The sequence below is a fragment of the Echeneis naucrates genome, chromosome 13 (genome assembly GCF_900963305.1).
Source record: "Echeneis naucrates chromosome 13, fEcheNa1.1, whole genome shotgun sequence".
Classification (NCBI taxonomy): Eukaryota; Metazoa; Chordata; class Actinopteri; order Carangiformes; family Echeneidae; genus Echeneis; species Echeneis naucrates.
The window spans coordinates 17263484-17278938 of NC_042523.1; the positions used below are offsets into that span (position 1 = coordinate 17263484).

The 15455-nt window shown below is 40.0% G+C and overlaps 1 protein-coding gene across 4 annotated transcripts in view; it reads left to right on the plus strand.

Moving 5' to 3' along the window:
- Positions 1 to 15455, plus strand: part of gria4a (glutamate receptor, ionotropic, AMPA 4a) — an 86925-nt gene that overhangs the window by 3714 nt on the left and 67756 nt on the right. For all 4 annotated transcript variants that reach the window (XM_029518349.1, XM_029518347.1, XM_029518348.1 and 1 more), the window contains one exon: positions 1281 to 1439. In XM_029518349.1, coding sequence (XP_029374209.1) covers positions 1281 to 1439 — 159 coding nt within the window. The remainder of the gene's footprint in view (positions 1 to 1280; positions 1440 to 15455) is intronic.

Consider the following 15455-nt stretch of genomic DNA (forward strand, 5'->3'; position numbering starts at 1 on the left):
CCTTGCAACTCCTCCCTTGTCATCTTTTCTCCCTCCTTCTGTTTCCTCTCTCTCTCACTCTCGCGATGCAACGTCAAGGCTTCACAGCCTGTCAGTGTAATCCAGCCAGTTTTAGCTCAGTCTGATTCAGTTAACCTTAGGTCGCATCACTTTAATTCAGCCCAGCATACTGTATGACATCATGGAAAAAGTATCATTTCATTGAGACAAATATTGAGCAGTTACATTGAAGGTGTTTCAGGTATTAGTGGGGAACACATACGTTTGCTTTAATATCAGCTTTGAAACACTTGATGTTTTTATTATTATTATTATTTTATTCATTTATTTATTTTATTTATTTATTTTTTTTTGCATTTTCTGCATAATGTTTGTAATCCCACTGTGGTTACTTTGATTTTGGGTCTTTTGTGTTGAGAACAATGAAGAACAGTAGGTACTTGCGTCCTATTGGATCATTTGAAAAATTACTGCTAATCTTTCACCTTTGATTGTCCATGTCTACTTACAACCTACACTGCACTGAGTGATTTAAGTGCTGGTCTTGCATTGTATGTATTTTCACCTTATTTCAGCATAGATAGCAGTTTTTGTTTACACTACATATGTAATATCTCTTAACATCTTGCTTTTTTTTTAATCTTCCTCCTTTTGTGGACTCCATATTTGCTACAGGATGTTTTATATTTTCCCGTCTTCCCTCACTCTCACTGAAGATGCACCATATTGAAGGATTATCTTCTTTTTTCTAAGCTAACTGACACGAAGCACTCACCTTCCCCTTCTTTTCTTTTTCATGGCCCTTTCTCCACCTTTATTCGAGTGACACCTTTTGATCTGACCTTCCACCTGTTTTTCTTTATATTCCCTCCAACTCATTATCTCTTTGACTCCATTCATGTCAGCTGAGTTTTTTCTCTTTTCTTTTTATCTCATTTTCTTTTTTTCTGTCATTTGCCAATTTTATCAATGAAAAGCACTCTCTGGGTATGTTAGTGTGTCTGCGGTCATGTTTGGTGTGTGTGTGTGTGTGTGTGTGTGTGTGTGTGAGGACAAGAATGTGCTGAAAGACAAATTACCTTTTGTAACAAAGCTAATGAAGATCTTGGCTTTCTCCTCTCCCTCCCCTCCTCTGTTTTCTCTTCCTCTCCTTGTCCCTGTCTTTCTCCCTTTCTCACCACACTCTCATCCTGCCCCGCTCCGCCCTACAATAACTCACCTCCTTTCCTCTCCATCATTTTCCTCTCCTCTATGCCCTCTCTTTTTGTCCTTCACTCTAGGCGGGTTGTTCATTAGGAATACTGATCAGGAGTATACAGCATTTCGACTCGCTATTTTCCTTCACAACACCAGCCCTAATGCCACGGAAGCGCCCTTTAACCTGGTCCCGCATGTCGACAACATAGAGACTGCCAACAGCTTTGCTGTCACCAATGCATGTAAGTAAATAATCTAATTCTTCCTCTCTATCTCCATCTCTTCTTTCTATGTTTTTCGGTCTCTATCTTGTCCATCCTCATCACACTTACTCTAAAAATGGTTGGGTTAATTAGTATCTCAAGTTATTTAAAGGATCGTTATCTTTGTCATGCAAAATTCAGGCGCTGAGTTTCCTGCTGTTGGCTTGGCTTTGGAAAGAGTGGTTTCTGCAACTGTTGCTGAACGAATGGCCATTTTTGAAATGTTGAATTTTTATTAGGTGTTGTAAAATGCAGGCAGCGTCACCAGGAAGTTTGGCCAACAATTATTGGCAGCCGTGGTTTTTAAACATACTTTTCCTCCCCCATATGTTATTTGTATCTATTTCCACTTAACACTGTCCACCTAATGTGCAAAAAGATATTACCCATCACAAATTATTGGAGATCATGTCAGAGCTGAGTGACTATGACACTACTGTTTTTCAAATTTGATCGAGTTTGACATTTATCACAATATTTCTTTTTTGCTGATACTGTCAGAGCATCCCGACTGAAGGCTGAAGAAACCAGAGGTTGATTTAGTTATAATGTTATATTGTAGAATATAATTTCCTAACCAAAACAAAGAGTAACATATTTTTCAAAATTTGAGCACAAAATGTTTTCTTTAAGTTTTTACTCCAGACATTACACATTCACATTGAATGAAATGCATTCAACTGGTCAAGACAGCAGCAGGGTTGACAAGAGCAAGAGAAGATTTAAGAGTAGCTCTCTTTCCCCCGTCAAGAATCTTCTTATAATTATTTATTCCTTTTTTCATATCTGCAAAAAAGTAAACAGTTCGCGCCTTTTTTATTTTGTAGAAAAGCTTATTAATACCACTTAAGTACACTTTGCTAACTAATAGTATGAATAAAATTCCTGCCAAGTGATCATCTCAAATGTTTGTAGAGGTAGTGCAAAACCCTAAAAAATTAAACGAGCGGATCGCACCCTCTGACACATTGAAGTACACACAAAGGTAAGCATGTTTACTGCGACGGCTCTGGAACAAGCCTTCAGTGAAAAAACAACAGCCGCACTAACACCAATAGCACATGAACTCGACCTGCTGCTTCTGGGCGCATTCTCATTCTCTGTGCGGTCGGAGGCTTCGAGGAGATTGGCTGCGTTCTTCGTCTTGGTTGCACCAAACACTGACATATTTCGCAGACCGGCTCAGACTGCTCCTTGACACATTTCAAATCAGCGAACCAGGTCCGCTCAATTGAGGTTGTATGACCTTTTTTTTTTTCCAACACTGTCGGTTGCTGATGGTAACACCTGTTTGCTCTGACAGTCATCTTCATTGTCGTTAGCCTCTGCTCCTCTCCCACTCACGTCTCTCCTCTTTGCCAACTCTCTTCAACTTTTCTACTGATGGCTGCAACCCGCTGCATTTCAAACACGTCTCCTACATGCCAGTCAGAAAAGACGGCCATTGGCTGCTTGCTGATTTGTTCATATCTGCTGATTGATATTGAATTATGCCCAAAATCTAGAATTGTTACTGACAGAAGTCGTTTTGGAAATAGTTTTATCACCCAGGCCTGGTGTCAGCTATAAAAATAGTCTTTGAATGGTTGCAGACAGTGGTGAAAATGGGTCTTTTGTGTTGAGAACAATGAAGAACAGTAGGTACTTGCATCCTATTGGATCATTTGAAAAATTACTGCTACTCTTTCACCATTCCTGTCAGTTCTCTGGGAGCTGAGATATAATCCCCCACATTGCCTCTTGACCTGGAAGAAAGACTTGCAAATGTTTGTATGAGCAAACTGATGTTGACTCGTTGAATATGAAAATTGCCATCATATGAAATCATCCAATGTTTTGTTTTTGTTTTTGTTTTGTTTTTTTTTTTTACAATTTCATGAAGGATGTAAATCATAGTTACCCAGGGTGTGTCAAAACATTTTCGTTGTTGGAAGAATTCTCACTTTCTGGTCCAGTTAGGATTCTGTGTTTGACATTGGCCTGTTTTCTGTCAGATCATAAACAGTGAGAAAATATGCATAGCCACTCTTTATGTTCGCTGTCCAGACTGTCTGATTTTCAGGATCATGCCACACCTTCGCTTACACGATGATTTTGGACCTTTTTTCCCCCCATAAGAGCACTGATATGGCCGGTGGAAGGGGATCATAATGGTGTTATTTTTTCAAGTCAGTCTGCTCTCTTTGAATGCCAACTCAGTGGTTGAACTCTAGCCTTTGCTTACAGTGGTTTTACAGAGTTGTCTGAGGGAAACTGGTGAAAGCTGCACTTATTTAAATGCCTTGAATGTAGTTAGATCCATATCTACTTGTCCTGGAGTGTGTTTATGATTGAAATGGCAACAAACTCTGTGTGACACCCTTCACTTGCTCATCTACCTCCTGATGAGCGAGTGCATTGTAATGTCATTGTATAAGAGGGGAGAAAGATTCAGCTGTTTCTTTTCATTTGTTTTTGTGAAAGGAAATTTGGGTTTCCTTGCAAAACTTGAAGGTGCTATTTTTTATCATCATAACATAGCATCATATCTTGCCATACCATGTCCCGTTGCATCCGTCTCACTTTAGGGACATTTTCAAATGATTTTACTGTAATGTTTTACCTCCTTATCTCATTAAACTTTAACAAATGGACCACCGGGGATGTTAACTAGCAAGCACAGCAACAAAATCAATACAACAATACAGGGCTTCTCCTTATGGTATTATATCAATGTATTTAACAAGGTTCTTTAGATGTCCACCAGTTGTGAACAAAAGCTGACTCAGGTCCCACTGTCACACAGGGCTCCTGAAACAGTATAAATGTTTCTAAATAGGACTTCAAGGTCTGACAGAGTTTGATGACAATAACTAAACGTTATCTTGCTCATGAGTAAAATGAATTTAGATATCTTCTAGCCCTCGGAGTCACATCAACTTATAAATCAAACTGTGTAATGCAATTTCCAAGTTTGTTGTTTCCCACCCCATGTTTTTGTCGCCACACATGAGTGAATAGACACCTCCAGTGATTGGAAAATTAATAGTCCATCAGCCTCCTCCCACGCAGAACTACGATCACATGCTGCATCTATTTCTGCTCACTGCTAAGCAGTGCAAATGGCTGGGATGCACAATACACATCAGGTGGCCTTGTTATAATGTGAAGGCAGGATTATTTTTATTTATTTTTAGTGAGAAAAGAGGGGATGCACTCACAGGCTCACAGAGAGGCCCAGTTAAGAGAGTGACAGGTTGGGTAAAAAACCTGATGGATTTTTTTGACATTCTGTCGTCTCACTGATGCAGCTGACTGACGGGCTCTTGCATGTTTTGCTCAATAGCCACTCCAACCCTGTTTGAAACCTTTGTCTCTCTTTGTAATTGCATTCATTTTTCTACCACCCAATGACAAGTGGTTAAGTTATTGGAAATTCTCACTGTGATAAATACAATATAGAATATAGACTACCTCCATTTGAAAGATTGACGCAACCATAAAAAAAAAAAACTTAATGAGTTTTATGATTTCACATAGCTTTGGTGAGGAGTTCAAACAACGTGATACAAAATGTTAACACTGTCAGCTAGCGATGAAAATTAGATTTATTTATTTATTTATTTTTTTTAGAGGAGACAAAACTGGGAATGTATATGTTAAAGGATATTTTATCATTGTTAATAAATCATAAAAGAAGACCAGAGCCAACACTGATTGTTTAATATTGTGTGTTTCACAAAAGTGTTATTGCATGCTCCTCCGTTTAATAGACTAACTGAAAGACCCTCAGCATTAACGTCCTGAGGAAAGATGTGTATGTCTGCACTCGTTCCTTTATTTTCATGCACACAGCTAGTGTTGTATTTTGAGTCAGTCCTGCCTCCTGCTGCTGCCAAATACTCATCCATGACTAAGAATTGTCCTGAACAAATTCACAATTTATTCCTGTTTGACTAAATTTTGCTGAAAGCTCCGGTGCCCAGCTGTTTTAGGAAATTAAGTCGACTATTTACAAGTGAAACTGTGTGTTTATGTACATTTTTACAACCCAGTTTTAAAGATCTATGTCCTCGGTTAAAACACACGGGGAGAAGGCTTAGACTCACAGTGATACCATCAAGGTCAGAAAGTAATGAAGGATGGACAAACACATTGCTGTCTTTGGTCATTTCATGGGGCAGAACGCCTGCCTGTCCTCTGTATGTTTGGGCATTTAGTTTATCTTCCTTTATCAGTTTGTTTATTTCTGTTTTTCCTGTCCGGAGTTTGTCTCCACACACATAAACACACAGCCATAAGAAGTGTTTGGAGAATTAATCTGCTGTATCTGAACTTTCTGCTCTCTCTGCGGGCCTCTCTCCCTCGGCTAGTCTCTCTTTATGCCTCTTCTTCGGTCTTGTCTACTTCTTCTATCTGTCTCATCCTGTCTCTCCACTTCTCTGGTTTCTGCCCTATCCCTTATCGCCTCAGACTCTGTCTCCCTTCCTTTGCGCCTTTATTCTTTGCCATGTTTTGCTGTCCACCCCCTTAGCCAACCCCTCAGCCCCCCCCCGACCACCACACACACACGCACCCTTGCCCAGGCGTGGTGAATGGATCTCTAAATTAATCCCTGACTCTTGCTCCGGGTGTTGAGCAACGCTCCAAATTAGAATAGAGAATTCTGCCTCTGACCTTGGCTACTTCCTCTCCATTCTAGTATTCAGGAAGCATGAACGGATCATAAAAGTCCCTGGTTCCCATCATTTTTTTCCCCCTATTCACAGAGGAATACAATCCATTTTCTTCCTTCAGGGTCACACATCCATATATCCTCTGCTGTCAATCTTCCTTTGTTGTTTCCTGTTCGCCCATGCACACCTGTATGCCTGTCTCTTTTGTAGTATATAGATATGTACTGTCTCTGTACCTTAGATGTGGTGTTTTAGATGTGCTCTCGTTCTTGCACCTGTATATATTTATGTGTGTATGCACCATGCAGAGGCACATAAAGAAGACAAAAGCATTCCACTGGGCCTGCTATTTCCTATCTTCATTCCTTGGCATATACGAAAAAAATTTGCATGTGAATTAGCATAACCGACCATTTCATATATATATATATATATGTGTGTGTGTGTGTGTGTGTGTGTCCACACTAAGTACTTCTGTGTACCCCCTGTGTGATGACTGTGTCTGTGCAATGAAAAAAACCTAAACAAAATGTTTGAAGAGTTTGTGATGGCGATAGATAGACAGTGATGAGGAAATTTAGAGGAAAGGATTTGCAGGTAAGAGGTGGTTATATCTGATTTGTGGTGCTAAAGTTGAAAGACATGACGATGTGTTGCCATGGTGTTAAATGTGACTTGTGATATGTGTGATAATACTTGTTTGTATCTATTTCACATCTAAAACTAAGGTGAGTTTGTTTTTTTGTTGTTTTTTTTTTCCTATTCTGTGGAATTTATGATGATAACGTGTAGTGTCGTATGCTGTCATTGACTATTGTTGAATCTTGCAGTGATGCATAACATAATCTGTCATCTAGAGTTAATATAGATTGTACCTCTGCTGAATCATTCACAAATCAATACGGTTTATGTATTTTCGACTGACACAGATTGCATTTAAATCTTGGCTGTGCCTGATAGTCTTTGAAGGCTGATTGAGTTGGTCTGAACTCTCGCAGTCAGAATCTCCTTGAGTTGTTGTCCTGTTTTGTCTCTCTGTGGTTTGGTGTTCAGGCCAAAATTTGGTGGTCATGATCATGAATTAGTTTTTGTTTTGGTTTTGTAGACCAAAAAATATTGTTATTTATCGTCACATCTTTATTCCCGTTAAGTTGGATGAATATAACAGTCAGATTACTTATGTTTGACCTTACTGCCACATTGCCTGTTACGCTGCTGTGTGCAACTTTGAGAATAAATCTTGTCCCTAAATGCACTTAAAGATGGGAACCTGGGCCATTTCTGATGCAGTGTAATTGGGTGGCAGTCATTGTGTGACTCAGTCAGGGTAGGTTAGAAACAATCTGTAAGCTCTGCTGGGTGCAATCAAAGAAAACAGTATGTCATAAAAACAGTAGTGAAATCATAAACAACACTGGGATCATTATACCGAGGCGCTGAGAATGGGGTCGCCGCATGCTCTGTTCTAATTGCCATAATCTCTCCATTCATCATAGTGTCTTATTTGAAGTATAAAAACAAGGGTAGCTCCGCCACCAACATACAAAACACACAACTACTGCATTAAACTGTGTATTCCATTCCTTTCTGTCTGAAAAGTTATTAAAGTATTCGATCCCACATGGCCCTGTACATCATTGTGCTCTGTTAAATCACAAGTTGGCAAAAATCAGATGTATATATAAATGTTTTCGCTTGAAGTTAGTCCTGTTTTATGGTTTTAAAGGCTTGACACAGGAGTCAGGCAAATCAGGTAACACCGGACTCGGGTCATAGCTTAAACCTTCATACATAACCGCTCGAGCAATACAACCTTTATGACACCGCGGAGCTCATATGCAACTTGGAAAAAATGGAGCTGCGCAATTTTATATTCTCATAAATTTATGGGGCACCAGCTCCTTTAAGAGCGAGGTTTGATTCAACCTTATAATTATTGGATTTATATTGGACTCAGTAAATCAGACTGCTATTGGAAGTCGAGAACACTCTATTAAAGTGACCTCAGACCTTTACCTCAAAGTAACACACAGGAAATGACTGGGTTAAAGTTTTTGCGACAATTTCTTGATAACTAACAAGGTGAAATGTGATGACAGAATATATGACACAACAAAGTTGAATGCCACCAATAAATAATGTCATTCAGCAGCTGATGTGAATGTCTAATGTTATGATTAGTAATGAGGGTGGGGGGGGGTATTTAAATGACTGTTGCTTATTATGAGCGCTTCCTATGAATCAAAATAAAGCTAATGATTTAGTTGCACATCGACTCCGCAATGAGCAGGAAAAGACTTTGCCTACTTTTGTTGGTGTTGAGACTCTCTCAGTTAGAACCCGGTGGAGCTGGCGGGATGATCAGTGACGATCTACTGCTCCCGCAGGCGTCATTGGTTCTGCCAAGTGTCTCTCTTACAGGAGAAGAAGTCTTCCTGCAGCGCTCGTCTGCGCCAGTGTTTCTTTTTCTGTGGCAGTCTTTGGTGGGCGTGCAGCCGTTGTTAACTTTCGCTGGTCAGTCAATGGAGAAATATAAATCTAGTTTTAATCACTTCGCTGAGCTCTCTCTGGAAGAGGTCATGAAGGGCAGCGTGTTGTCAAATGCCACAAAAAACTTGAAAAGTCTTTGGGAGCAAAAGTCAGGTGCAGACTCAAAAATGGGGAAAAAAGAGAAGTCTTTTTCTTGGTTCATTCCCAGTGGGCAAGGCTCACTCTGCTGGCATGTTAACAATCTTTGTCATTTTGGTAATGTGCCATGGGTCGTATATCTGCCCTCCATGGACCACTAACAGAAACTAGCTTCCTCCTTATTATATACAGTTACAGTTCTAGCAGTATAACTGGGTTTTTCAGCATTCCATTATTCAACCTTAGACATAAACAAAGAACAAACTAAATAAAATAGCCCACGCTGTCGGTTCCAAACTCCAACTGATCAATGACATCTGAAGGACTAATATTTTAATTTGATAACTGATTAAATGGCACACACAAAAGTTCGATGTTTGATTGCAGATTGTACCAAATCTGGTCTCACCACAAACGGCAGCACTATGGCGTCATGTTAGCTAGATAGTAGAATTGGACACCCCACTTAATGGTGGCCTTGTTTTGTGGTTGTATTTGTGCATAGAAACATTTCCTAAATGATATCGTCTTGGTTACGGAACAGCGTAGCATTTGTGCTATCTTGTTTCACACAGACTCAAAAATACAACTGGGAATGTCAGAGAATTTACGGGAGAGGTCTGTTTTCTTTGTGATGACCTCCATTGATGAGGAGAGGATGGAGGGCTGGTGTTTATGTGGGTGTGTGAGTTCACAAGGTTTCCTTAGTGCGCAAAAGCTTTTCCAACAGTCTCTCATAGTATATCTCTCAGATGTTTTCTTTTTTTTTTTTTTTTTTTTTTTTACTGGCCAGGAAAGAGAGTCTCCTTGTCTCTGTTTCTTATCTAAATGATAGTTTGATGGTGGGGAGGTAGGAAAAGATGCTTTTAGTACCACAACACCAGCCTGCTCTCGACTAGCTATGTGCTGGCGTTGAGCAACTTTCCGCTACATGGTGTTGTTGTTTATTGAAAGGACGTTAAAGCAGTGATGATTAAAAAGGCACGTGTGTATCAACACACACGTAAGAAAAATTTCATTCATCAGTATTCCATATCACTCTTTATGTCCAAGGTGGGCGCTGTGATCAGATAGACTGCTAATAGACCCTGCTACAATGTAAACCCCCCCTCACTTACTCACCCTCCCTGACACATATGCACATTGATTTGCCAACCTGTCCATATATTTCCAACTTCCTCGCATGCAGCAATTCTTCTTCTTAGCGCGCCGCTTTCATCAAACGCCTCACTCATCTTGCAGATGACTTGAGAAGCTCAATACTAGCCCCATGCTATCATCTTTATTTCTGACATTTTGCATGGTTCTATATCTTCTTAATGGCCAGACTGAGGAAAATAGAGTGAAATGATATCTGAGACCCTGGCAAGGCAAGGGAGATTTACATTGCAGCAGGCCTACGTTTATCTATGTTACCGTGATAGTGGAAGTGCCAGATGACTCTGATGGGGCCCTAAATGGTTTTCCTGGCATCAGGATGCATTGTTTGGTTCAGAGTAATAGCACAACAACAGATTACTCTCAAACTTTCCCATTTCCAGGTACCTTTACTGGTGCAGAATTTCTTATTCACCAGTTAGTATTAATTCTGTAATCTGAGTGTTTAAAATGTAGCTGTTACTTGAATAATGACGACGAAGCAGTAGCAAAGAGTAAGTGTAGATACAGATGCTCAGTTGGTGTTTTTCCATGCAATCCGTGCTTTACATAACGTCAGGAATCTGGCCCCTGCGAGCTTTAAAGATGGCAGCTCCACCGATTGAGAGGTTCAAAGCGGCCTGTTGAATTTAATGGTTCTTATTTCACCCAGTTAAGCCAACTACTTAACAAGTTCCACAAAGTATCTGGGCTGATATTCACAGTATTTTCTCTGACTGACTGTGTTGGAGTTCATCTAAATTCTCTGTTATGAGTTTACTGAGAATAGCTGAAATAGGAAAAGCTCTGAAAAAAAAGAGGGCTTAGGGCAGGAAGTGAAAGAAACTAGTGAGACCAGAGTCAGCCAGTTAAAATCAGTGTTTGATGTCTGCCACGCACACTCACTGAATGTTGTCTTTAAACCAGATGCACTGAAGTAATGGACTGAAAGAAGTGGTGCAAAATTTAATTTCTTCATTTGAATGCTTAAGGACTCATCTTAATTTGGTTGGCTTCTGACTCAGTCTCTAGTTTTTGAATATGTTTTCAATTTTAAACTTCTTCCTAAATGACTTGAGAAGACATCACAGGAGTGCTATGAGTGGATCACTGTCACAAAGTGAAGCTGTATATAAAAGGAAAATCAGCTTGTTTGATTCTCTTGCAACTGATTCGGCAGAAAAATCTATTTTTTCTTGTCATGCTGTATTTGAGTTAATCACTGCTATTTCATTTTATTTTAACAGCATTGTTGTCAGCCAGTTGAACAGATGCTAAATGCAATTTCACATCTCTTGACAGTATCTGCACAGATCCATGTTAGAGTTCTTCACCACAGAATTGGTTTTCCATTTTCTAATTTTTCTTTAATCTCCAGCAATGACCCAAATGCTGAAGGGTATTCACCAGTGTGCACATTTGTGGCCCCTGTGAAGTGTTATAAGTGCTCCTTGAGGAACCTGCCTGTTGCATCATTTCATTTTTCGGGGGCCTGGGGGGCGTTGGGCTGCAGCCAATCCCAGCTGGCATTGTGTGATATGAAAGAGCAGCAGAACAGATATATCCAAGACCAAAGTAGTTCAGGAATAAGATTAAAAATGACCAAAAGATACAACTGGGTAGTTTTATTGTGAAAATGCAGTTTTCCTAAACTTTGTGTTGCGAGACTGTTATCATGAGCCAATCACATGAGAAGGTCAATGATGACGATGAGGCAAATCAAAACAGTCTTGATGAGAAATTTACACCAGTCAAATACAAATTGAAGCCAACAGAGGGAGTTGTGGTATTTCAATATAAATGAGTTTTTTAAAAACCAATCACACCCCAAATATTTTCGGACCCAGCGCCAGTCGCAGAAAACACCCATGAACTGTAGGTGCACAGAAACTTTTAGTTGTAAAGTAGAACGAGCCGATGAGACAGCATCATAGGAATCGTATGGCGTCTGTAGCTGCACTCAACTCATTTGAATGAAATTTGTGGCCCTGCAGTTGTTTTAAGGAAGATGGGTTAATCCGAAAGTGTTTTTTTTTTTGTTTGTTTGTTTGTTTGTTTTTTTGCAGGTTTACAGACAACCAACCCTGAAGATTGTCGAGTTATATCCTCCTACAACATGATGCAGTGTTTTCTCTGGTTCAAGTGTCATTAAAGTAACAGCCAGAGGAAGACTGCTTTATAAAATTTTTGTGGACAAGGAGGAAGTGCTTGTTTTGTTTTGGTTTTTTTGGTTTTTTTGTTTTTTGCTGTTGTTTTTTTTTTTTTTTCTTTCAATCTGGATATGAATTAGAGGTCAGAACCATGTTATCTTACATATTTTTTCCGGCCTCACTAGAAATTTTAATAATATTTTTAGACCATTAAGTGTATCACACTTCACATTCCCTCCAGATAATGTGACTTCTCTTGAATAAAAGGCCTAACCTGTCACACACAAATTGGCCCACACATACACATACACATATATATATATATGCACGCACACACAAAAGCCTGTGTCTGTCAAATATGTTTCATAAAGACCCCTATTTTCCTGCTGGGCATAATAGCTGCACTGTAAATGGAAAAATGACTATTTCCCATGTGTTTGTTTTCACCCTCTGGTGTTTGGAAGATGAAAAGCATGAGATGAGATGACAGTGGATTTTAAGTGTTATGCGTCGCCTGAGCAAAACACAACGGGAATTACACTGGATGGAGCCATCTTTGCGGTAATTGTCTGTGACATCTTTTTGTTGTTCTTCAATCTCTTGGCTTGGCTGCTGTTGTCATGTTCTGATCAAAGGATTTCCATTTGTTGATTCTCTCTTCCGTTCCTCTCACTTTGCATCTCTGCCTGTATAAGCACATGCAAACACTCGCACTTGGCACAAACGACAAACGTGGTTTTCCGATTTTTGTCTTCCTTATTTCTCTCCTCCCAACTTCATGTAGTTTTGCTAACCATTTACTTCTGTTAACCTCTGTCACCCCTTCCTCTCACTGTCTATTCCTGTCTCTCCCTCACCGTGCTGCTGACATTCAGAAGGTGTTGTGATGGTGAGATACGTAAGGCGCTCCGTGTGTCAACACCTACGTCATCACATCTATCAGCTACAGTATCTGTTGGCTGGTTTTAGTTCTTTTGTATAACTTGTATCACATTGATAAATTACTTCTAATATCGGATCACATGCATTTTTAGTGCATTTAACTTTCTTTGATTTGCTGTTGATCAATCGTTCAATCAATATTTCTCACTCTCAAACACAGATACATGAACGCGCACACACACAAAAAGGAACTCATCCCCATACCTGTGTTAGTGTGTGTGTGTCTGTGATTTATGATGAGGATGAAAGGAAGGGCATGAGTTAATATTGATGAGTACTGCCACTCACTCCTTCTCACTGAGGCCCACTTAGAGATGAGAGGCATGACCTTTGCACACACACAAACGTATACACACTCACACACACACACACACACACACACACCAATGTATGCCCTCAAAAAACACATTGTATTATAAAGCGATAGAGTTCTGCTCATTCAATGTTCAATTCAATGAAATATTTCCACTCTCACCTTTTTACTGCAAACTGCTGAAGCATCTGTCTTTGCATCTTTGTGTGTGTGTGTGTGTGTGTTGTTTTGCTCAACATTCGTTTAAAACAGTTTCAGCTTAGTAGAACATCTCCCAATCCTCAAAAGCAGTGTCAGCCTTGGGCCAATTCATCTCTGATGGCCCATTGGTATTCAGGAAAGATAATAGATTGCTGGGTAACCAGCAGGTGATTCATCATATTTACAAAATGGGAGGAGACAGAGGAGGATGCAAAAAAGCTATTAAACTGATCAGAGCAGCGGTGGGGCTCATGTGAAGAGAGAGGAAGGCTCTCGTGGAAGAAGAAGAAAATGATCCATTAAGCGTTCTCTGGCAATCACTGTTTGGGCAGATGCATATGAAGATGCAGCAACGAAGGGCACACACACACACACAAACACAGAGACACATCTGTGCAGCACAACCAATTCATTTAGCCGCTGTGCTAGAATGAGATCTGGATGTTGTGTTTGTTTGGACGTCTTTCTGTTTGTCTATTTGTTTACTAGCCTTAGAGGTAAATTTCTTCTTGACAGCATTGGTATTTAGCTCCTTGAGCTCAGTGGCTGAACTGTGTGTGTGTGTGTGTGTGTGTGAGTGAGAGAGCGCACTCATTTGTGCGTCTGTTTGAAAAGTCACATCACAGGTTGCCCACTCACATTCTGGCTCCTCTTGCTGAGGTAGAGGAGTGCATCAACGCACACACACACACACACACACACACACACACACTCGATCAGGCTCTTCAGACAGTCACAGTGATGGATGGACACTGTCTTGCTTCTATTTTTGCCTGTGAGTCTTTGCCTTTTTATCCTTATTACAACCTGAAGAAAATCCCAGTCTCATAATACAAAACGCAAACGTCTCTGAGCAGTTCGCCAGGAGAGCCATAACAAATTGTCTGCATTTGCATGACTACTGTGTGTGTTTTATGCCCAGCAGGTTTTTCCTGGCTGAGCCCCATCTTTCGTGTTCAGCCTCCTGCCTTTTGTGCTTCTGAGACAGCAGTGAGGCACAGCACCACATGGCACCACTTGCTGTCTCACAATGAGGCTCCTGAGCGGTTTTTCCTCCATAATCACACAGAAAAATGTTGAGGTAACACTCAAGTTGTGGACTCTTGCTCAAGATGCTTATATGTGCAGTGTTAAAAGTCCAGAATCTTCACCCATGATCCGTGGCAAGGCTTATATCTAATCTGTGATTAAATAACTGATAGAATGAGGGCACAGTGGCCGAATGGTTTTACATATGAAACTCACAGTATGACCATGTTGTAAAATAATGATGAAGCTCTGCAGATACCAGCTCCAGCATGATACTGCTGTCTTCCCTTTGATGCGTCGGGGTAGTAACGAAGTTCCAGTAATTTCACACACTAATATTTTTAGTTAACGTAAGACTGAATTAGTTGTTATGGTCAGCTGTGGGTGCTGAAACGCTCCCACTCACTGTCCTTTTCGTTCTAATTGCCTTATAAAGTGCCTCTAATTGAGAGCCAGTAAAGGTTTAGTCTTAAGAACTTAAGAAGGTGAATTTGAAGTAGTGCTTTTAATGATCACTGTATTTCCTCCTTTGATGCTCACTTTCTAATGTTAGATTTTTTTTTTTTTTTTTTTTTTTTTGCCTCACTCTGTAACACTGGCTCGTTAACACGAAAGGACCAGACAGCTTTTTCATGATTTTTTTTATATTTTCTACCCTGTGATTGAAAAGCAAATTCATATGAGTGAAGAACTCAAGAATGTGCCCCTCATTCATGAAGTATTTTAAAATGATCTTCGTATTATGAAATCATTTATGTCAAACTGGGTGTCAAGCAGAGTCAGTCTACATGACGCATTTTTCAATCCTTTCTTCTGTGAGGGCCCCCATTTAGTGAGGCATTGAGTTGGGAAATGTAAACTATCTGAGCAACCACATTACCTCTTGGCAGTGAGGAAAGAGTTCAAAACAAGGTCAAAGCCTTCCCATCTGGGGCTCTTT